General features: G+C 29.8%; 4 protein-coding genes across 4 annotated transcripts; 1 reads left to right on the top strand and 3 right to left on the bottom strand.

Annotated features, from left to right (window-relative positions):
* Nucleotides 1-432: 432 nt before the first annotated feature.
* LOC130448297 (uncharacterized) lies at nt 433-1,902 on the bottom strand. The gene is made up of 3 exons (XM_056785586.1): nt 1,896-1,902; nt 1,479-1,582; nt 433-1,424 (listed from the first exon to the last, which is right to left on the bottom strand). Exon 3 carries the CDS (start codon nt 1,405-1,407, stop codon nt 475-477), a length of 933 nt encoding a protein of 310 aa, XP_056641564.1. The 5' UTR covers nt 1,408-1,424; nt 1,479-1,582; nt 1,896-1,902; the 3' UTR covers nt 433-474.
* A 490-nt stretch (nt 1,903-2,392) lies between these two features.
* LOC130448307 (replication protein A 32 kDa subunit) lies at nt 2,393-3,567 on the bottom strand. Its single transcript, XM_056785598.1, has 5 exons — nt 3,388-3,567; nt 3,234-3,332; nt 2,873-3,181; nt 2,612-2,820; nt 2,393-2,551 (listed from the first exon to the last, which is right to left on the bottom strand). The coding sequence occupies exons 1-5, from the start codon at nt 3,481-3,483 to the stop codon at nt 2,470-2,472; spliced, it is 795 nt and encodes a 264-aa protein (XP_056641576.1). The 5' UTR covers nt 3,484-3,567; the 3' UTR covers nt 2,393-2,469.
* A 223-nt stretch (nt 3,568-3,790) lies between these two features.
* On the top strand, nt 3,791-12,658 carry LOC130450234 (DNA replication licensing factor Mcm2). Its single transcript, XM_056788526.1, has 13 exons — nt 3,791-3,892; nt 3,953-4,107; nt 4,167-4,289; nt 4,344-4,656; nt 5,841-6,052; nt 6,110-6,302; nt 6,359-6,794; nt 7,740-7,990; nt 8,994-9,250; nt 10,934-11,141; nt 11,209-11,391; nt 11,454-11,609; nt 12,417-12,658. Exons 1-13 carry the CDS (start codon nt 3,881-3,883, stop codon nt 12,549-12,551), a joined length of 2,634 nt encoding a protein of 877 aa, XP_056644504.1. The 5' UTR covers nt 3,791-3,880; the 3' UTR covers nt 12,552-12,658.
* Nucleotides 12,659-13,570: 912 nt separating this feature from the next.
* Nucleotides 13,571-23,661, bottom strand: LOC130450243 (peroxidase). Its single transcript, XM_056788535.1, has 13 exons — nt 20,704-23,661; nt 20,567-20,643; nt 20,406-20,499; nt 20,147-20,338; nt 19,033-19,229; nt 18,724-18,976; nt 17,421-17,566; nt 16,899-17,140; nt 16,708-16,840; nt 15,699-16,029; nt 14,163-14,294; nt 13,958-14,104; nt 13,571-13,899 (listed from the first exon to the last, which is right to left on the bottom strand). Exons 1-13 carry the CDS (start codon nt 20,907-20,909, stop codon nt 13,788-13,790), a joined length of 2,262 nt encoding a protein of 753 aa, XP_056644513.1. The 5' UTR covers nt 20,910-23,661; the 3' UTR covers nt 13,571-13,787.
* Between the last annotated feature and the right edge of the window lie 493 nt (nt 23,662-24,154).

Genomic DNA, 24,154 nt, shown 5'->3' with positions numbered 1-24,154 from the left:
TTAATTATAAAAAGCGCACCATTTTTAAGAAGTGGAATAGTACAAACATATTCTAGCGTCTAAAATTAGATAAAATTCTTTTGTATTTAATGAGCATAACTTTGTTGATTCACTTTCCTTGGGTTCTGATACTACTTTCAAACATTGTTTAAAGTATGAAACAATTTGTTGAAAATTCCATCACAGATTAAAAACGTCTAACAGTTTTATGACAAATTGTCATTATTTAACTGAGTATATCTATTTAATTCAAATAAATCTCGAAATTACGAGATCTGATTATGTACGCTTTATCTTTAATAAGTTCATTGAAGCACTTTTTACCATATAACGTTTACCATATTGATACTAAAGAAAAATGTTTTGAAACAGTATATTGAAATTTGTGTTTTTATGAGCATTTACTAGGTATTTTATGAAATTATAACTGAAAAAAATGAAATATTTTATTAAAAAAAATTATATTTACATATTTTACACAATATTTTCATGTAAACCAAATTTGATTTCTTCTATTCGGTTTTTCACAGCTTCTGTTAATTTTTTATAAATTTCCAGCGTCTTTAAGGGTGTTCTTCCATATTTATCACGCGTGTTCAATTCACTGTCACTTTTAGTTGATAAATAGTCCTCCAAATCCCCGACGTGTGTTTTTAAAACGTAATATCGACCAGCTAACGATAAATTATCGAAATTTTCCAAAGTTAAAACTTTTCGTTTTTCATCTGTGGTCAATATTCTCGGTTTTTTTGTCGACTTTTCGATAATTCCGTACAGAATGCATCGATCAATATTCACACAATTAGAAAGAGTTTTTTCGTTTATATCCACAACAGGTTCAGTAGCAAATAATCCACAAGGTTGTAAAACCTGTTTTTCCAAGTTTTTATATTCATATTCTTCTTTAAACACTGAATCACAATTTTCTATTTTATCAAGCACTACTCGTCTTTTCACAGGCCTAAATGCAAGATCTTGTAGCTTCTGATAATCTTCTAAAAGTTCTGTTGGAACTGTATCTTCTTCTTCTTCTTTTTGTTCCACGTCTGCTTCAATAACTTCTTCTTCTTCTACCGGTTCACTTACAACTTCCATTCTTTCACTTTCCTCTACTTCTTCTTCTTCATTTTCCTCATTTTGCTTCCCTTTTTTCAAAATGTCCTGCAGTTTTATTGAACCTTCTGAAATTTTTTGTAATAATGTAGGATAGTCCCAGTCCAAATTGAATTCTATTTTATTAACGTCTTGGGGTAGTTTAACTTTTCTAGGTGGAACTTTCATCGTTTTAAAAGTGATTGTCTTCATTCCGGTAAATGAATTCTCATACTGAACAGGTCCTCTTTTTATAAAAGGGTTCGTTTGGGGAGAAGCGCCTGATATAGTTTCGAAAAACAAATTCGTACCCATTGCATAGTCGTAAGAACCTACAAAATTAAAATTACACATAAGAAAACAATTTGGAGTTTTTATTAACGTACCTTGAAATACTGTATCATTAATTTGTACCAAAGGATTTTTTCTATGTAAATTCGCTATACGTATGAAAGCTTCTTTTCCATCCTCAAAAACTTCTTTTGTTAATCTATTATTAAAATCAAGGTAAATAATCGATTCTTTTTCAGTCATTCTATTACAAAAAAAAATATATTACATTAAATAGAATATTTTTAATTGACGATACATCAACAAATTTCTAACCTTATTCTTTAATATTCTGGATAATTTACCCAAAAAATACATCAAAATATATAACAATACTTCTTCTTTTTTAAGGACTACGTCTAACAATAAATCAACTATTTGTGTGATTATATTAAAAACTACATTTTATAGTTCTTAATTTGTTTAAATGTAATATAAAATAAATAAATTAATCAAAAAAATTCTACAGATACCTTAATACCTGTTTTAGCAACTACGTAATTATAACTTTATTGACTAGATAGATAAAGAAGTTTGACATGTTGCCGTCTTCACGAGAATATATTTGTTTTTTACTATTTTTCGTACATTATTAGTGATTTATCTAAAATTAATTTTGATTTATATTACGACTTCTAATACATATTTGTATTGAAAAACATATTAATTAATCATATAATAAAAAATTGTGTAAGATATTTCTAATTTGATGGGTTTTTATAAAAAAATTTTCATGTAATTTTTATTGGTAAATAAAGTCGGCAAATACGCTATAATTTAAACTTCAGAAATTAGTAATGTTTAGTAATATATTGACGCTAGGGAAGAATGTTTGACGGGATGAACGATTTAATTACGTAAAAATCTATGAATTGTGCTTTGTACTATTAATGACACTGTTTTTGATGTGATTTTACTAATTTGATAGAAAATGGTGACTTTTAATTGAATTTCATTAAAAATATATATATAAAACACTTAGAAAAAAAGTTTATTTTTACACCTTAAATATAGATACAACACCAAATAATGAAAACTTCAAGGGGATTACATAGTGGTTACTTTAAAATGATCTCCGTCTATGGTTGAATATACATGACCTTCATTACTCAAAAACTGCAATGCTTCACTGGAAAAAAAAACAAATTAAAATATTAAAATTCCATACAATAAAAATAATAATACTCACTTGACTTGTTTGTGTTGGTTGGGGGGAAATTTAGAATACAAAGTATCCCGACTCATACCGTTCATTGTATCATCAGTTTCCAATATTTTAAATACTTTCTCTTGCATTGGGCTCAGTCCAGAATTGCCTCCACCGCCCATTTCATAATCAACGAAACTCATAGAATTAGCTAAAGCCGCACCTGGATTATTCACATTAATGTCGCTAAGCTGTAAATAATTTCGTACTAAAACAAAATAAATACAAAAAAACATTACTTACAACTCTCTTACTATCGGCTTCGGCTGATAATCTTGTGTAAATAGTTTCCAATAGATGTGAAGTGATTATATTACAGTCGCTTATAGGGAACATCCTCAATATCATAACTGTTTTTTCGCCATTCTGGTGTCTTAGAGAACCAAACAATTGAACGTAACTTTCCTCCTTAACATTTGGTAAATTTGTAGGAGTATCGCCATCACTTTCCAGCCATAGTACTGCTTTGATGGATCCAGTATGATCTTCTATAGTATACGTAGCTTTAGTCGATTGTACTTCAAAATTCTTAAGAATTCCAACTAACTTTACCTATAAAAAATTAATTAGGTACAAGACCCCAAAATATTTTAATATTAATTACTATTTGAACGGGAGTTCCAAACAGCTTAAAATCGTCTTCATGGCAATTTTTAATTTGTTGTATTACAAGTGGGACGACGTTTTGAGATCTACGAACCGGCTGAAAGTAAATTTATTTATAAAAAATTGTAATTATTGATTTATAACATGGGTACCTTATTTTCGGAAATTGTTTCATCTTGATTAGTAGTCGTATTAAGAAAACCACCAGCAGTTGAATCGTTTCCAAAACTTCTATAATCGCCCCACATTCTAAAAATCTATAAAATTATTATTTATTAGGCGCGAAATATATTTAATGAACTTTTCTTCTTCTCTTTCAAACATGATGTTTTCATCACGGATGCGTTCCATTACACGATTACGATGTTCAAAACATATCTTTAGTTCAACTGAAGATATGATATAATATTAAAAATTTAACCAGAATTATATCAATAATGTTTTATAATTCCGTTTATTATCATTACGAGAAAAAAAACATATGGAGTGGAATAAGCGACGGTTGTGAATCTGAGAATCCTATTGGAACGTACTGTATAATATACATTGACAGTTAACCTTAATCCGAAATATTTCCCGCCAGTTTTATTGTAAATTGTGCGTGTTCCATAATTTGTTTATTTATTTAGAGAAAACATTATAAATATGTCGGATGTAGTAAGTATTTATTAAATAATATAATCAGGACTTATTTAATTTAATATTCTTTATTTTTAGCCGGAAGAATCTCCTCTACCAACTCCTCGTTCGAATGTATCTTCTCCTGCGCCAAACATGGCCCCATTTGAAGACGAAGGGGAATTAATTGGAGACATCGATCCAGATGTTGAAGAGGAAGATGGAGAGGAGTTATTTGGTGATAACATGGAAAAGTAACATGAAAAAATTGATAGTTTGGAGATTTTTTATATAATTTACGTTGTTATTTCAGCGATTACCGCCCTATGCCTCATTTAGATCGATACGATGAGCGTATATTAGATGAAGAAGACTACGATCAAATGTCAGTAGGAGAACGTCTTGCTGCAGAAGAAGAATTAAGAAGAAGGGACAGGTAACTTGATTACTTAATTTATTTTAATATATTTATTAATTGTTGTCGTTGCAGAGAATTGGGAATAATAAGAAGGGACGATAGAGAACTTTTTTATGATGAAGGAGATGATGAAGATGACCCGCGGCAAAGGAGGCGCAAGGAAGCGGAAAAAGCAGCAGCCGGGGAGGAAGCCGATACGGAAATGATTGAATCTATTGAAAATTTGGAGGATACCAAGGGGTATTCGATCAAAGATTGGGTTGTTATGATTGGTCCCAAAACTGAAATTGCAAATAGATTTAAAAATTTCCTAAGGACTTATACGAATAGTAAAGGGCAGTATGTTTATAAAGAGAAAATAAGGAGAATGTGTGAAAATAATCAGGTAAATTCAAAATTTTTAATTATTTTATTATTTTCAGATAAAAAATGTATTTTTTCGGGAAATGACGTTTATTATCTAATTTTAGTAATACAGTGTGAGTAAATAATATTGATTTACCCTATTTAAGTATAATTTTTCAATTTTGGTGATAATTTCATGATTTTTTGAATATATGTAAACAAAATATGTTTTTACAAAATTACAGCAACATTTTAGTCATTTTTTTCGTATAAAAAAGAGTGTTGATCAAAAGTTTGGTTAAAACATAGAAAAATTTGAAAAAAACCGAAAAAATTCTCAAAAAAACTACTTTTTGAATAAATTAGAACAATAATAGTTTCTAATTGTTGATATTGGAAGCAAATAATTTCTAAAAACAATACAGGGGAAAAGGTAAATTTTAAAAATTCTTAATTATTTGGTAAAAAGAAACTTTTTGGATCAACAAAAATGTATTAATGAACACATTCAACGTTTTCTGCAGGTATTTAAACAAAATTTCCTAAAAACAATGATTTTTTCTTATTTTTATGTCTTGTTATATATGGAGTAACTTCTGGTTCACCCTGTATGTTTCTATAACATCTCAATGAAAAAAACTGAGCATATTTATTGACTTTACAATGGTAAAAACTGTATATTCTTATAAAAATGAGCATTTTTCTCAAATCATACTATTTTCATTTCTTTTTTCTGAAAAATTAGGTGATTGCTGAATCACCCTGTATCTTAATTTAACAAATTTAACAAAACTTTCACATCTATAGGCTTTCATTGATAGTAAAACTGTATTTTTCAATGGAAATAATCGTATTTTCCAAATAATTTGATTTTTATATAATTTTTTCAAATATGACATTATTATTAATCGCCTCTTGTATCGTAATTCGACGGAAATTATTTCTAAACATATCTATAAACTTTCATTGATGGTAAAACTGTATTTTTCAATGAAAATAATCGTATTTTCCAAATAATTCGATTTTTATGTTATTTTTTCAAATATGACACGATTATTGATCCACCCTGTATCGTAATTCGACAAAAAATACTATTGAACACATCTATAGGCTTTCAATGAAGGTAAAACTGAATATTTCAATAAAAATAATGTTAAATTTGAAATAATACAATTCTTTTGATGCGAATTATATTGAACCGTATTCGTGATTATTATTTTTAAGTCAAGTTTCAACGTGGATTTCCCAAGTCTGGCACACAGAGAACACGTTCTGGCATATTTTTTACCGGAGGCACCATTCCAAATGCTGGAAACTTTCGATGACGTCGCAAAAGACATCGTACTTTCTATGTACCCCAGTTACGACAGAGTGACGAATGAAATTCACGTGAGAATCTCGGATTTACCACTCATCGAAGAACTTCGTACCTTCAGGTAAAATTCATCATCAAATTCGATAAAATTTCTCATATAATTATTTTCTCCTTTTAGGAAACTCCACGTGAATCAACTGGTAAGGACGTTAGGGGTGGTAACGGCTACCACAGGAGTACTACCCCAACTGTCAGTAGTTAAATTCGATTGCGCGAAATGCGGGTTCATCTTGGGCCCTTTCACTCAAACTCAGGAAACAGAAGTTCAACCGAACGCCTGTCCACAATGTCAAAGTCACGGTCCTTTCATGGTTCGTACTTCCTAGCTCCATTTAACGGAAACAATTCGATAATTTTATGATTCCAGATCAACATGGAACAAACTTTGTACCGCAACTATCAAAAAGTGACGCTCCAAGAATCGCCGGGACGTATACCGGCCGGGAGAGTCCCCAGGTCTAAGGACTGCATCCTCCTCGCCGATCTTTGCGATCGCTGCAAACCCGGAGATGAAGTCGATATCACTGGGATCTACACCAACAGCTACGATGGTTCCCTTAATACAGATAACGGTTTTCCGGTGTTTTCGACGGTGATTTTCGCGAATCATTTGTTGGTGAAAGATTGCAAGCAGATCGTGCAGTCGTTAACCGATGATGACATTAATTCAATTATCAAGATGAGTAAGGATCACAGGATAGCGGAAAGGATTGTATCTTCCATAGCACCGTCGATATATGGACATGATTATATCAAGAGGGCTCTGGCGTTGGCTTTATTCGGAGGAGAACCTAAAAACCCAGGTAAATATTTCGAAAATGTTGTTTGCGATTTTTGTTTTTGAAATTTCGACTTTATTGTCTTGTAATTCCGATTTTTTTTATTAATGGAAAGTTTGTGAATTGGGCGTAGTTCGTACAATTTTTTTTAAGGAATTTGCCAAAAAAATATGATTTCGATTTTCTCCTTGTATATTCGCGACAAATAGAAAAGTTATGAAACCAAATATGATTGATGATGTATATTGTAGTTTTATCTATCGAATGACGTGATAATGAATCTTAAAACTGTCATAATTTCAAAGTTATCAAATTTTTTATAGGGGCGAGTCAAATTTTAGTTTCCTTTCTCTTAATTTTTTATTGTGACTAATTTCTCTCAAAATATAATCAATTTTTTTCAAAATTTTAATTTTTTTCGTAATATAAACATCCCGCTTTTGGTTTTTACTCATTACAGCATCTATTTGTCATAGGCGTAGTTCGTACAATTTTTCTTTAAGGAAATTGTCAAAAAAAAATATATTTCGATTTACACCCTATATATTCGCGACAAATAGACAAGTTATGAAACCAAATATGATTGGTCATGTAGTCTGATGTTTTATCTATCGAATGACATGATAATTAATCATCCAATTGTGATAGTTTTTCAGTTATTAAATTTTTTATGATGGAGAGTCAAATTTTCTTGATTTTTTTTTTTAATTTTTCTATTCAAACTAATTTCTATTGCAAAAAACTGGAATTTTTTTTCAATTTCATTTTTTTTAATGAACGAACTTTTCTATATCGATTTTTATATATCATAGCGTTAATTTTTTACCATAGGCGTAGTTAATATAAATTTTTTTTCTTGTAAACTATAAAAAAAATATTTATTTCGATTTTCACCCCGTACATTCGCGAAAAATAGAAAATTTATGGAACCAAATATGATTGGTCATGTTTTATCTATCAAATGATTAGGTCAGAAGCACAAAGTTCGCGGAGACATAAACGTACTTATTTGCGGAGATCCGGGTACCGCAAAATCCCAATTCTTAAAATTCGTCGAAAAAATCGCTCCAAGGGCGGTATTCACAACGGGCCAGGGCGCCAGTGCCGTAGGTCTAACAGCTTACGTCCGAAGAAACGCCTCCACTAAAGAATGGACCTTAGAAGCCGGCGCTTTAGTTCTAGCCGATCAGGGCGTTTGCTTAATCGACGAATTTGATAAAGTAAGCAAAATTTATATCAATATATTCACGATTTTTCATGAACAAATATGATTTATCACTCTGAACATTATGATCCACCCTGTATATATATATTTCTAATGGATATTTCCGTATTTTTACATCAACCTAGAAGAAACATTATATTAGTTTTTGACTACCATATCAATTTTTTTATTTACGTTCCCTTTACTTTCCATACGGTATAAAATTCATCTGTCCGTTTTCGACTTCGTATAATCCATTTATCGATATCCCAGATCTCGGAAATTGGTACTTTGTTAACTATTTTTAAAATGTCGATGTTGTTAAGCAAATCAAAAAACTGATCCATTTTCAGGTTATGTCAGGTTTACATTAGTTTCGTTTAGGTTAAGTTTACTTTAGCTTCCTTAAGGTTAAATTTCCTTTAGCTCCATTTATGTTTCGTTTAGGTTTACCTCCCCAAAGTTAAATTTACTTTAGCTTCGTTTAACTTAAGTTTACATTAGCCCCGATTGTGTTAGATTTACTTTAGCTTCGTTTAATTTAGATTTACATTAGTTCCATTGAGGTTAGGTTTACTCTAAATTCCTTAAAGTTAAATTTATTGAAGCTTCTTATGTGTTAAGTTTACTTTAGCTTCGTTCCAGTTAGGTTTACAGTAGTTTCGTTTAGGTTAAATTTACTTTACGTTTCCAAAGTTGAATTTACTTAAGCTTCTTTTAAGTTAAGTTTACTTCAGCTTCATTTATGTTAGGTTTAGATTAGCTTCGTTCAAATTAGGTTTATTTTAGCTTTGTTTTAATTAGGTTTACATCAAAAGAAGCTGTTGGGTGTAATTCAGAAATGCAGTTCAAGAACCTGAACTGCAACTTAAGTACCGATTTCGGACGTACGGAACTTCGATAAATGGATCGTACGAATTCGAAAACGCCAAACTAACGTATACTTACGATCCCGAACCGGGCGATTACGGAAGTAATTGCAAATCTCGTATTTTCTAATCGTATCAATATCTGTTTAGATGAACGATCAAGATCGTACCTCGATCCACGAAGCTATGGAACAACAATCTATATCTGTCTCGAAAGCGGGTATAGTGACCAGTCTTCAAGCTAGATGTTCCGTTATAGCTGCCGCCAATCCCATCGGCGGTCGTTACGATGCCAGTATGACTTTTGCCCAAAACGTGAATCTTTCAGATCCAATTCTCTCCCGTTTCGATATACTGTGCGTTGTTAGAGACGAAGTGGATCCCATACAAGATCAACATTTAGCCAAGTAAGATGCTAACACACTGTATTTATGCTTGTAATCACGTTTTGTTGAGTTTTATTCGTTTATCGCGTCCGTTTAGGATATAATACTGAGCTGAAGTGGTTCTTTTATATAAAACCGGTCGAACCGGTTAAACTTTCGAAATGTTTTATTAGACAGGTGCGGTTTCGAAATTTATAACAAGCTGTGATTTTGATTAATTATTTTTTCAAAATTTGATTATCTTATAATCGGAAAGTTTTTAATTTCTTTATATTTTATTTTCGAGTCAATTTATTGTTTATATATGTATTTTCTATTATTTATTTTTTGTTTGTCATAATTTGACAGTGAAACTTATTTCGTCGTGAATGTCAATGTCAAACAGTTTAACCTAAAAATTTATCGCCATCGAGACTACTGTCAATGTTGAAACTTAACCTATTTCATGATAATTGTCTTTGTCAAATAATTTAACCTAAAAATTTTCCTCACTATCGAGAAATGTGTAAACTTAAATTCACTTACGACAATTATCATATTTTAACCTAAAATTAATCGTGACACCTGTCAAGTGTCATAATCCAACTTCAATTACGATAATTGCTATGTTCAAAATTCTTAACCTGTTAATTTCTCATTCGCGTGAACTGTCAAGTGTCAAAACTTAATGTTATGAGAACCATCAAGTGTCCAAATTTGATATTTACGACAATTGTCAAATATCAAAATTTAAACTTCTTAACGAGGATGGTCAAAGCCAAAATTTAATTTTATTCATGTTAATTGTCACTACTGATAATCTTAACCTAAAAACTTAGTTCGCTCTCAAGAACTGTCAAATGTGCTACTTGTCATGGTCAAAAATCTTAACCTAAAAACTTGGTACGTTTTCAAGAACTGTCAAATGTTAAAATTCAAATGTGATATTTGTCATTGTCAAAAATCTTAACCTAAAAACTTCGGATTCGCGAGAATTGTCATGTGTCAAAACTAAATTTTTGCGAAAACAGTCATGTGTAAAAACTTAATCTGCGAAATATGGCATGTGTCAAAACTCAATTCTTGCGAGAACTGACATGTGTCAACACTTATCTTTGCTCGAAATGGCATGTGTCAAAACTCAATTTTTGCGAGAAACGTCATGTGTCAAAACTCAATTTTTGCGAGAACTGTCATGTGTCAACACTTATCTTTGCTCGAAATGGCGTGTGTCAAAACTCAATTTTTGCGAGAAACGTCATGTGTCAAAACTTAATCTCTACGTGAGCTGTCAAGTGTCGTAACTTAATCTTTTCGGCGAGAACTGTCATTTATCAAAACTTGGTTTTATTTGCGAGGATTGTCAATGCTAAAATTCAATTTTATTCATGATAATGTCGCCACTGATAGTCTTATCTTAAAAACTCTTAAGAACTGTCAAGTGTCAAAATTCAAACGTAATACTTGTCATTGTCAAAACCCAAAAGCTTCGGATTTGTGAGAACTGTCAAGTGCCAAAACTTGATCTTTGTCGGAACTGTCACGTGTCAAAACTTATTTATCTTTGCTAGAATTAACACTGTAAAAGAATGTGACCTAAAAATCTCTCGATAACTGTCAATGTCAAAACATCTAACCTAAAAATTTCTCGTTCGCGATAACTGTCAATGTCGAACCGTAAATTTCAAATAATTTGATCGAATTTTTAAACACCCCTTTGCGCAGGTTCGTCGTCGGTTCCCATATACGTCACCACCCTTCCAAAAAAGACCAAGATAAAGTGTACGAAGAACCAGAAAACGAAATGCAAATACCACAGGAGATGTTGAAGAAATACATAGTTTACGCAAGGGAAAACATACACCCCAAATTACAAAACATCGATCAAGACAAAATCGCTAACATTTACTGTCAACTCAGACAAGAATCATTGGTAAAAAAACAAAAAATTCTCCCGCGTTTCCCGTTCATTTTGGGGCGTTTTCTTTTTTTTTTTATAGGCCACCGGTTCGTTGCCTATAACGGTCCGCCACATCGAAAGTATCATAAGAATGAGCGAGGCTCACGCCAAAATGCACCTCAGAGACTATGTACACGAGGACGACGTCAACATGGCCGTGAGAATGATGCTGGAAAGTTTCGTGGAAACTCAGAAGTACAGTGTCATGAAATCGATGCGACAGGTAAAATATGGTCGTGTTGAATACGAAAATCCCCGCGTAATTTACGGTTTTTACTTTTTCAGACGTTCCAGAGGTACTTACTGTTCAAGAAAGATCACAGCGAGTTGCTGTTTTATATTTTGAGACAGCTCACTCAAGATCAGTTGACTTTCCAGAGGAATACCACCGATATGGAAGCTCTAACCATAGAAATCGACGAAAAGGATCTCATTGATAAGGTAACGACTGAATTTGATTGTATTTTTCATATTTTTTCGACTCCAGTTCGCTCTTTATCCCCTTTATTAAATTCTTCCCCTTTATTAAATCGTTTATTTGTCACATTTTTTGAATCCAGTTCGTTTAGTATCAAAATTTATATTACTTCAAGAAATAATTTTGATTCTAATCGAAAATAACTTCTCCTTTACCAAAACTTATTTCTAATAATGGATAAGTCGCCTCCTTATTATATTTTTTTCATTTTATTGTTTTTTTTTATCAAAATTTACGTTAATTTAATAAATAATTCCAATTATTATCAAAAATAACTTCCCCTTTATCAAAACTTATTTCTAATAATCGATAAATCGATTGTTTATTCGATTCCAGTTCGTTTAGTATCAAAATTTATATCATTTCAATAAATAATTTTGTTTATAATCAAAAATAACTTCTTTACCAAAATTTATTTCTAATAATCGATAAGTCGCCTCCTTATTATGTTTTTTTCACTTTTTTTTTTTTTTTTTTATCAAAATTCACATTAATTTAACAAATAATTCCGTTTATTATCAAAAATAACTTGCCCATTATCAAAACTTATTTCCAAACCTTTCCTTTAACATTAATGAATCGCCATAATGAGGCAATAAGGACCATATCAAATTTCAAATATTTCAATATTTATTTAATAAATAAACATATTTTAACTGTATTTTATTAATATACAGGGTTTAGATAAAAATTTTGATCAATATTCAATGACTTGTATCATAAGATCAATTTCGTCACAGGCAGTCAATTAGTTTTTTTTTAATTTTCAGGCAAAACAAATTGATATACACGATCTGAAACCGTTTTATCAAAGTCAAATATTCGAATCGAATAATTTCATATACGACGCCAAACGTAAAGTTATCATACACACTGTACCTGAATCAATAGGAACAGAAGATTAATTTCAAATATTTTATTAACTCGTATATTAATTCTTTCATGTTTCCTAGATTTAAGTGTTAATTTTAGCTACCATTTTTTAGCTGTAAATATATTTTTTTAATAAAAATTCCTTTTTATTTTTCCCCGCAATCCTCAAAGGTAAATCCGGACCTGTCCCTATAATCCTCATATCCATCCATTTTTATACATTTGTTACTGATTAGTCGGTAACTAAAAGGCTTCTCCTCACAAATAAATCTATAGAAGCTAGTCAATAACAAAATGCTATTTTGGATGAGAATTAGTCGGAAACTAAAGAAAACTTGCAATGTCTTTAAAAAATATACAAAAAATTTTTAACCAAATTTTTTAAATTGGAATTTCTATCCAATTTTATTAATTTTTTCTGGTTGCCCATATTATTTCACCATAAACTTCCTCAACAACTTTCAATAAAGAAGATTCCTGTAGATACAGCCACTAATTTCAATAAATCTGTGATAGATCTCACTATTGTATACATATGAAAGAACCTTTTTAATATTATCTAGCCATGTTAGCAAGACATATTACTAGTAAAGGCCTCTTCTTCTCTTTTATATTTCGCTTCCGTTCTCCATCTTGTTATAAGCTGGTGTGGTATGTGTTGCCAAATGTATTAAATAATTCTATATTTAGTTACGAAACGTTGATAACAAAATACTATTTTATTAATTATCTTTCATTTCAAATATTATTTTACCATAAATCTGAATTCGTTGATTATATGACATCTGTGATAATTTTTATTAACTTCTGCAACAACGTAAATAATAAACATCAAATAAAGAAGATTCCTGTAGATACATTCCCTGATTTTTATGAATATTTGATAGATGTCACTACTGTCTGTGCCTCGTTAGCAAGATGATTTACTGGTAAAGGCTTCTTCTTTTTTATATTTCGCGCGCTATTTCGACAGATGATGGGAAACAATGAGAAGGATCTAAGAATTAATTGATTCTCATTTAATAGGTGAAGTAAATGAATGAAAGATCACAGAAAATTTGCAATTTATTTAAAAAAATATATAAAAGTTTCTTGGAATCTACAAAAATGCAACAAGTTACAGGACCGTCTTAAGCTACTCTGTTCTTGGCACTGTTTCGTGGTTCTGGTAGTCCGATTCTCATCCTCTGGTACACGTTAATAAATAAATAATTACAATGGCAGCTGTACATTTAAACCCTAAATTAAATAATTTCATAATTTTCATTTTATTTGCCTAAAATATCGTTTAATGGAAACGCGTGTTCACGTGGAAATTCCGCCCATTTCGCTAAATCTAAACTGGGGATTATACCAGATTTGCACGGAACGCGTGGATTACTATAAAAAAATATGAAAAAAAAATTGTTATAAATAAAAAAAAATGTAAAAAACTCACATTTCGTGATCTGGTAACACCATAGGATATAATTGAATGGTGTCTATCAGATCCGTATTATCGCATATTATCCTCGCTAATTTGACTTTTCTAATTTCCTGTAGTTGTTCAGGTGTAAAAGACGAAGGTTGATTAGGTAATTCGTACCTAGATAGATAAATATTTAAAGAATAAATGAAATTTGTATTAAATATATGAAAATTACCAAAATCTGTCTCCCCTTCGTGAATAACTAAATTGTGTCGCAATTATACAAGCAAAAGTCGGGCCTAGCATACTTCCCGGTAACGGTTTTTCCGATACCCCACCTGACCATAGATCTACATCAGCTGGGTGTCTGTAAGAACATAACCACATTCAACTTCTCGATCATTCCCATAGATAATATATTAAAAATAGAGTGGCGTTTAAATGAAATCGTACTATTGGACGAGAGAAAAAGAGCCCCACTTTCCATCTCTCTCTATTCGCCAATAAACTCAAAATTTGTTATTGTCCTCCTTTTTCGTTCCGTTCACTCGAAACTGTGACGTAAGGTGATCCAATCAGAATAAAGTAAAGAGAATAGAGAGTGGTATATGTTATTTCTCTTACTTTCAGACACACTTGAATAAAAATTATAGAGTAACAAATTATATAAAAAATTAATTCAGAAATCTATTTAGTGTCTTGAAATCAAATTTTTATTCTCCTACTTAGTAAGTTTTTGTTTTTAACAAATTTACTAGGTATCTATTTTTTCCTAAATCATTTTTCCAATTTTTATACTTTTTAAAGCGTAATTTATAGCAAATCTATGATTTAATAAAAAATTATCAACTTTTAGATTGGAGACATCATGAAAACATTCATAAATGAAATATTAAGAAGATAATTCACTTGTCCCATTCAATTTATTAAAAAAAACGTCCACAACTAATTTTTTTGAATTTTAACTATTTTAATCATTATGGTACGCCTATGTTTTAACTTTGTCAATTATCAAAATATCAAATTTTATTTTTATAATTAAAATTAATAGTAGTTAAATTGAATAAAGAAAAAACTAACCTGCTAAAAACACAAAGATTTATTTTCAATAGTTTTATAGCAGCTGCAAGCTACATAACCAACAATTTTGTTTGTAATCGATTCATGTATTAACACTTTAATCACTATTCTAATTGATCCTAATGAATATTTATATATACACAAAACAAAAAATCTATTTAAAACCACTGCATAATCAATTACAATTCTCAAAAACAAAAATGTGCTCGAAAATGGCTACCAATCTTTGCATGAACTGACACTTCATTCGAAAAGAGTGACATAATAACGTCAAAACGATTTTGCACGACTATACACGATTATATATTACATTGTCTACTTTTAACGATTCTATGAGAATCAATGTTTTTATACTTCGTTGAATTATTGCATGAAATAAAAGTCATCGATTTTTATAATCAAAACAAAAATATACAATAGTTAACAATAGATGCTAGCGGTAATATGAGTAGTAGTCCAATCTGAGTAACCTTGACGATAAAAAAACATATACCACGTTGCCAAGTTTAATTCTACTTCAGACATAATTGGGAATTAATATTTTAAACAAAATTTATCCAATATTAAGTCTAGTTGATACATAAAAATGTTAATTAATTAAATAATAATCATTAGAGATATTTCCTATATTGAAGTTAATTAAAAATAGATGATTTTTTTCCTTTATTGAATAGATTTGATTAGAACTTACTCAAATATTGACGAATATTTTCTGACGGTGTCGTTAGGCATAGCTCCGAAAAGATCTTCGAATCTATCGGACCAAGGTAACCCGCAGAATTTCCTGTATTCCATATACCCAGGTATCCCAAATTCCCGGCCTCTTTGCATATTGAAACTGACCAAATCCATACCGAATCGCCCTCCGACTTTTTTGAACAAATGATTGGTTACTTCTTGAGTTATGGAATCGTCCATAGCTTGAGCTACTTGGTTCATCAAACCCATGACGTATTCGTCGAATATACCAGCTCGGAACAGATCGTGCGGTCTTCGGATCAAATCGGACAAACGTTTCGATGCTAGAGCACGATATATGAAATATTTTTCGTTATTTAAAGCATGTCAAACCATTTTTTTTTAATTATATAAAATTTGTTTACGAAAATTGATAAAAATGTATGTTTACGAAGATAATTGTTTATTTATTGATGTGGTGAAACATCACTCCCACCAAAGATTCTCGTTTAATTCGCATTAATGCATTGTTGCCAATTTTATTTATCAGTGAAAATTATAAAAAATAATTGATTTCGATATATATTATAACGATAGTTTTATATTATATAAATAAATAACATGTTTATAATAGAATTATTTGTTATATCTTATATTTTGGTCAAAATAACATGATCCACAGCCGTTCTTATTTTCTCACCCGGTATATACTTCGAATAAAATATTTTCATATAAAAGTCGCGATCTGGCAACGTGTCCCATATATCTCAATACGATTACTATCTAGGTTAAAGTCAAGGACACATTTAATTTATATTGTTATTTCTCAACCAAAACAATGAATTTATTTCACAATCAATTTAATTTTTTATTGTTATTTTTTTTAAATAAATCGTCTTTTACAATTATTCGTTTAAATATTATTTTATTTGTAATATTTATACCTGACACCATACTGGATAAAATTATAAATAGCAACGTTGTCATATCGGAAAAAAAACATTGAAACTATGACATCTTACCGATGAATTTATGTGCTTTACTCCATCTTTCTACTGCTGTTGGTAATAAAGAATGTCCGAATCTGAACGCTGCCGACGCAAAAGCGTCGATAACTCCTGGATTTACGTTGGGATCATAACCATTCCAGTAACCCTAAAATATATAGAAACATAAAGTAATTATTATTTATATTAGAATAGAAAGAACTCACTTCTTTCTGCAAAAGCAAACCGAATTTTTCCATTACATCTTTTCCGAGTAGAATAGGTAAAAATTCGTTATAAGTTATATGTTGAATAAAAGCTATATTGATACGTCTAGCTTCTTGGAAAAGAGTTTCGTCATCCCAATGCGGATTAACTTCAGCCAAACCGCGAGCTAATCTATTATGTTCGCGAGCCATTAAAGTATGCATACAAGTTAAAACTAATTGTTCGTTCACTCTAACTTCACCTACAAATATTAAAAAATCGTTATATAAATCCACCCCGCCACTGGAGAACCTCAAAGAAATACAATTTTAATACATGATCTGGCAACGTCGCGAGCGTTGATATACCACATCCGCCTACTATTTAATTTCAGGTTAGAATCGCCAATGGAATGTCGTTATGTGTTCAATTCATCGTATTTATCATTAAAAATGATATTAGTGAAAATATTTAGTGAAATTACTTGTATTAGGATTAATTATTTAATTTAATTCGTTATATTATCGTCAAATTATACCAACCGGCTTCAAAACAGTACATAGAAGAATTAGGTCTAGTACATCCTTCATCGGGATACTCCAGTTTTAGTGGTAACAGATCCTTAAGGCCAAAATGTTCAAAAGCAGGATGCATTCTTAATAAACCACCGTTAAACGTTCTCAATTTACTAGAAGGAAAAAACCAGATAAGTATAATAATTATTAATTTTTAAAAAACTGTTTAACGATGATTTTATTTTCAAAACATATTGTAACAAATTTGCATGTGACCTAAACATTGGAGCGAAGTAATTACAGGGTTGCCGAGGCATTTATTTCGATTTAAGTAAATTGTTTGATATTAAAAAAATCATCGGGTGTAAAGAATTCACAGAATAGATCATTACTATTGAATAGTTTAAATTTGTGAACCGGCATCGATGCCTACACAAAGAATATGACGTTTTCTTAATGTTTTATCAAACATGGCGGATTGTTGTTTATCGAATTTCGTTATTTATATAGAGAAAAACGAAATTTTCTAACAGTAAATTATATGTAAGAAACGATTTTTATATTTATCAAAAATATTTTAAATTTGAAATAACTACACGTATCTGTTTGTGACGTTATCTTTAAGAATTGCAACGGAAGTAACTACAAGGTTGCCAAGTTATATATTTCAAATTCAGTAAATTAATAGTGAATTTTATAATTTTATTGTAGTTTATTCCTAATAAATAAATGTAATTTGTAAATAATCCTCGCTTTAAACATCGATTTAATATATTAATAACATTATATACGAGTCCATATTTAGTAGTAGATTGAATTAATAGACTTGGCATCGTTGCCTTATCAAAGGATAAATGATGACGGATTGTCGATGTTTCGCAGATGGAAGACGGAAATTTTCGTAAACATTTATCAAAAAGATTTTGAATTCGTAATAATTACACTTGTCTGTTTGTGACGTTATCTTGCTACTGTGTTGCCAAGACATATATTTGTATTTAAGTAGATTACTAATGAAAAAATCGTTTCTATAAGTCAAATTATTGTTACAAATAAAATTTGTGAATAAATTTATACATAATACATCAAATTTATTGTGTTGTATACGAGTACTTATTTAAAATTATCTTAGAAAGTATGTAAGTTGAATTAGAAGACCTGGCAACGCTGTTTAATCGAATGACTTATGTTTTAACCAACATGGCGGATAAAAACTACATAATTATCGCTTTTATTATAAAATAATAAGTTTTTCTACATCGGTACATTTTTTTTTTATTTTAAATTAATTTGACAAAGGAAATGAATCGTAAATTGGTCTAATACTTACTTGTTATGGTATTCTGTAACCCCATAAACGGTATTACCGTCTAGAACGGCAGTAAGCGTGTTGAAAGGAACCTTAGAACCTAATCTACATCCAGGTCTAGGGGCCGGGAATGTTCTCACGAAATCTATACAATTCACTTTGAACAATTTATAGAAAAAATCGTCTTTCGGTACGTAGATTTCGTTACAATACGGATGTTTCAAATGCTGTGGTCTACCGCAACATTCTTCTGGATCATTCTTATTTTTAGGATCTAAATATTCAAAAATTTATATAATTTCAATTATCACAACAATTTTTTTTATTCACCTAACGGTGTACCCTGTAGAGTGTAATCGTGGTCCATAAACTGCCCCCAAGCTATGATCATTACTGTACCAGCATGGTCGTGATATCCTTCGTCTGGATGCATGGTTCTGGATACAACTCTGGCTAATGGTAACTGCCTCCCAGATATTCCTATACGAGGAGCTTGGATACCATCGGCATAAACTGGACCTAATAATCTACAGAAGAATAAATACTATTCTCAAAATATTTATTTCGATTAAAAAACTAAATACCCTGTATATATATATATATATATATATATATATATATATATATATTCCAAACAAACACATTTTTAACGTGGTATTAGTTTTTACAACAAAAAAAAGAGTTCTACTATTCAACTTTGTAGTTCAAACAAGGTGAAGCTATTTTTTTTGTTTTACATTCGAACCTCTAGATGGCTCTGTTAGTATAAATGGAAATAAAGTTGGTGCGTGAAAATAGATTTTATGTTGGTATTATTTCTTGCTTCGATTACTTCATGTATTATGGTGATAATTTGTTTGGTGATATTTAATTATTGTGTTTTATAACTCACGTGCATTTATGTGATACAATAATTGTCATAACATGTTCCGAAAGATTTACAAGATGGCTGCTTCAATGAACAATAAAATGAATTGAGGTATTTGTAATATATTATTAAATATATTGTGTAATATTTTAATTAACCATTTTTATCTGCAATATCTCATTTGAAAATTTATAAGTTTCACTTTATATATTCCATTTTTGCTTTATATCTTTATATTCACATAAAAACAACTTATTACATTCGTATTATCATTATTAATAATAATAAAATCATTATATGTATTTGTATATTTTAACGTTTTTTTTACGAAGATACAATTATTTTTGTGATAATATAGATTTAAAATAAGCAACTTATAAATGTGTTTAGGAAAAAAATTATTTGGTGCCATTAATTAACTTTGACCCTCTTTTGTGACCATCTATATTTAGGTAATTGCGCGGTTGCCACATAAAAGGGAATCAAATTGTCATTTTCAACCACGAGGTGTTTAAAGAATATGATTCTATGAAAATTTACGATTTATTCATTTTTTAAAATTTGTTTATTATATACCTGGTGAAAGGTGTGTGACTAGCTCCCCACGTTGGATGTTCGATGTTGGTACAAAGTCCATCTAGTCTTCTGTATTTACCAGCCCTACATTCTACGTTTGATAAAAATGCAGGACATACTTCACTTATTAAAGTTTTGCTAGTATCTATCAAAGGTAGACCTTTTTCTATTTCCTCGTAACTCAAACCGTAACTAGAATTTCAATAAAATTTCAAAGAAATGTATCATATAAAAGTAAGTTTTATGTTTTCTGACTTACGTTTTTGCTAAATTCATAGAAATGTCAAAAACCAATTCACCAATACTTGCGACATATTCATTCTTCTTCTCGGCATCATCTGGTGGAGCGATACCTGAAATATATATGTTAAGATAACGAAAATTATTAAAATAATGTTATATTATGATAAAAATCCTTACGTATCCTTTTTCTGGCGTCCAAATAAGCCGCATTAACTGCTTGATACGTTATACACGTACTAGAACCATCGTAATTTCTAAAAAATTATAATAAATTACGTTTCTTAGTGTAAAATATGAAATCATTTATCACTTACGAAGTACTTCCACGTAATAGATTGAAAGAATAATCAAAACTACTACTTCTACCAGGACCTTCTAATATCAAAGCGCAATCACCGTCTCCATGCAATGGTATTTCAAATGACTGCAGCTGTATACTCAAAACCCATTGAATTTGTAAAAAGAAGAATATAAAACATCGTATTGAAGGCATAGTAGCCCTATAATAAACATAAGACATATTTTATATCCATTTGAAATAATTATTTCAAGTATCCCTGATGGATAGTTAAAATTGGCAACATAGTAGAACTGTATTTAAGTTACTTCATTCGTGTGGTTATTAATAATACTCTGGGTAGCGCTTTATTTTGTTTTCACTGAAATTGATATATTTGACGAATTTATGATTGTTTATTGGAAAAATAAAAGTGATATACAAGGTGATTTATTTAGATTCGAAATATATATAAAATTTGAAGTTAAGTTAAAAGTAATTTGAAATTTATAAAAAAAATAACTACGCCACTGAATTCAGGATGTTTTCAAATGAATGAAAATAATGTATAACAAAAAACTAGAAATAACTAGCTAACTATAAATAGGTCAAATCTTCTAATAATTATTCATAAAATAAATTAATTGGAATTATAAACATTCCGAATCGATTATAAAATTTTATAACAACTTTAACGACTAGTTAATTGAGTTTAATGATTGTATTAACAATAAAACTTTATCGTTAAGATCAGTTCTGCAGTCTAGACAAGGTTTGCAACATTTCTCTCGCCTTGGAAATAACCGAGGATATAAAGGATGTCCCAACTAGAGAATATTTTTGTAGTTTGTTACCTTCACACTTAAACCACAAATTTATATCAACTAAAATTTTTAGAGATTGAATTGGTGTATAAATATCGTAACTCGAATATACATGGTATTGGTATTTTTCAAATTAATTAAAATTTATCATCGTTTCAACTTTTTTAAAAGCCGGGCCCGCATTTTTCTATATTAGATATTGATGGTCATAAAACACCGTTTTTTCCACGGGTTGATCACGAAAATTTGCCTATTAATTAGCAGCATGACTTAAATGTCAATGTATATCTGTGGTTCTTATAGTCTGTGGTAATAAATTCATTCAAGGAATTTTAATTCAATTTTATAAATACATATCTTGTTAATTGATAGTTCCAAGAATAAATTTTTACACATTAAATTAAATATCGTGAGTTACCACTGTCCTTTGTCTCAAATAAAAAAAGAAGATTATGTTACATCGTCATAGAACCACTAATCAATAGAGGCGAAAATCCGTTGACGCGTACAATTATTATGTATATAACAGAATACACTGAGAAAAATTTAAATATTTAAAAAAATATTTTAACGGCCATAATTCTTGTATTCTTTATGAAATAGTAATGAATTTTAATACGTAAAAAATTCTCAGATTCTTATCTATTTACTTCCATCCATCTTGTAGAAACGCGTTCGGGATTGCACCACATTATATTACATATTGAACTGATGCAAGACTTGGAGAATTGTTTTTAAATTGCAGTAGGTCAAGGTATCGCTTTATAGTCGATTCATTTAAGTGCTCCTTATTAGTTTTATCTTCTTTTTTGAAATTGGCAAATTATTTTTATAGTTAAATTCTGTTTTTAAGTGTTTTACCAAGAGAAATATATATAATAATCGTCGATTGTGTTATTACGAAATTTTCATTGATAAAAATATGTTTTACTACATAAAGCAATAAAATTTGATGTAGTATTTGTATTGGTCTCAAAGGAATGATAAACACGTGATCATTTCTATTTTTTGCTTGTAACCGTAGATATATTGTTTTTAAAAATTTTGCTTTATTTATAAAAACCAACGATAAAAAAATCTAATCGCTGAACACTAAATCGAATAAATAAATAAATAAATTTTATTATAGAATACGGTCCTGACTATAACGAGATCAAGCTGCTAGACTCAACAGTGTTGCGCGATCTATTGTGTTTTATTAAAAAATGACCTTGAGACATTTGGACATGTTTTTGTTAAAATTATTCAAACAAATACAAAATTTTTTTATGTTAATGAAATTAATGGAACATAAAGTACGATATGCATTTATAAAAATGGCAGTTCAATATTTACACGGTTGATGCATTCGCCATGAAATATGAGATCATATATTTAACCTACTTTCGTTTTTATTTGTGTGTAGTAGGCGAATTTACATACCATAGTTAATCCTAACACGAACAAAGAAAACTATAACAAGAATAAGAAAGTTTCATATAAATAAGTTGGGCCACGTTACATATACACGTGTTTAAAATATTAAATAAAAACAAAAAAGAAAAAAAATTAGTTATAAAATAATTATTTTACAATCATTTAAAAATAGATTCACTTGATTCACAGCTAGAAACCTGATATTTTTTTGTGTTTTGTTTGTCAAATTTTACTCCAAATAGGCCTACTCCGGGCCTGCTTAAAGTATCCAATATAAAAATCAAGTACAGATCTTTGTTTATTTTGTCCCTATCTCCCCCATAAACAATAAAGTAAATCGAGCGATGATAATATAAGTACATTGTAATAAAAATGAAAGTAAACGGTTGATGTTTTTATTGATGTTGAAACTATATATTTCTCATTACATGTATACCGTATAACTTACATAAATCTATTATATCATTAGGTCGAAATGAAAAGTATCTTCTTCGATTTACGTTCGAAATAAAAATACACAGAAATGTGAAAGTGGGCAGTAAATACTCTATATACATTCATAGTGAATAGCAGATGATAAATGCATAGAAGAAATCTTGAATGACAAACAGGTTGCCACGTTTATAATTAAAATAATAAAACTATTATTTTACTTCAAGACATTAATGAACTAACAAAATTTTAAAAATAGTATTAACAATTTATTATAACTCGTATAATATTTACATATTGAATATAAAATAGTTTGATCTGACAACCCTGTTTCACATAAATCATCTATTGATATAAAATGATTGATTTCGATGGCTTGCCGCCGTGTTCGAGTAACTACATATCGATACATTCCATAGACTAATTTATTATCTATGATAATTTATGAAACGAACGTATATACATTCTGAATCGAACTAGATATTAATTCATTGGCACACTTTTTTTTAATTGTTCACCAACACGTAGATGAATTGGATAACCATATATGTAAGAGGAATTCTTTTTGTAATAAAAAGCACAATTACGTGACTTACACTGTTGAAAATCACACCGTTAAATTTTGACGTATTAATCGTGATCTAAATGATCAGAATCAGATGAGATGTTGGTGTTTTATATTGGTAACAATGATGTAATAAATTGCGAATATTGGAGAGAACAGAGACGAACTTGGAATTTATTTTATTTCCAACAAATTTTAATAATTATTTTTTATTTAATTTACTTTGTTTGCTACGTATTAGTTGAAAAAAT

This window comes from Diorhabda sublineata, chromosome 1 (genome assembly GCF_026230105.1).
Source record: "Diorhabda sublineata isolate icDioSubl1.1 chromosome 1, icDioSubl1.1, whole genome shotgun sequence".
NCBI classification, from domain to species: Eukaryota; Metazoa; Arthropoda; class Insecta; order Coleoptera; family Chrysomelidae; genus Diorhabda; species Diorhabda sublineata.
This window is presented reverse-complemented; position numbering and strand designations above follow the sequence as displayed.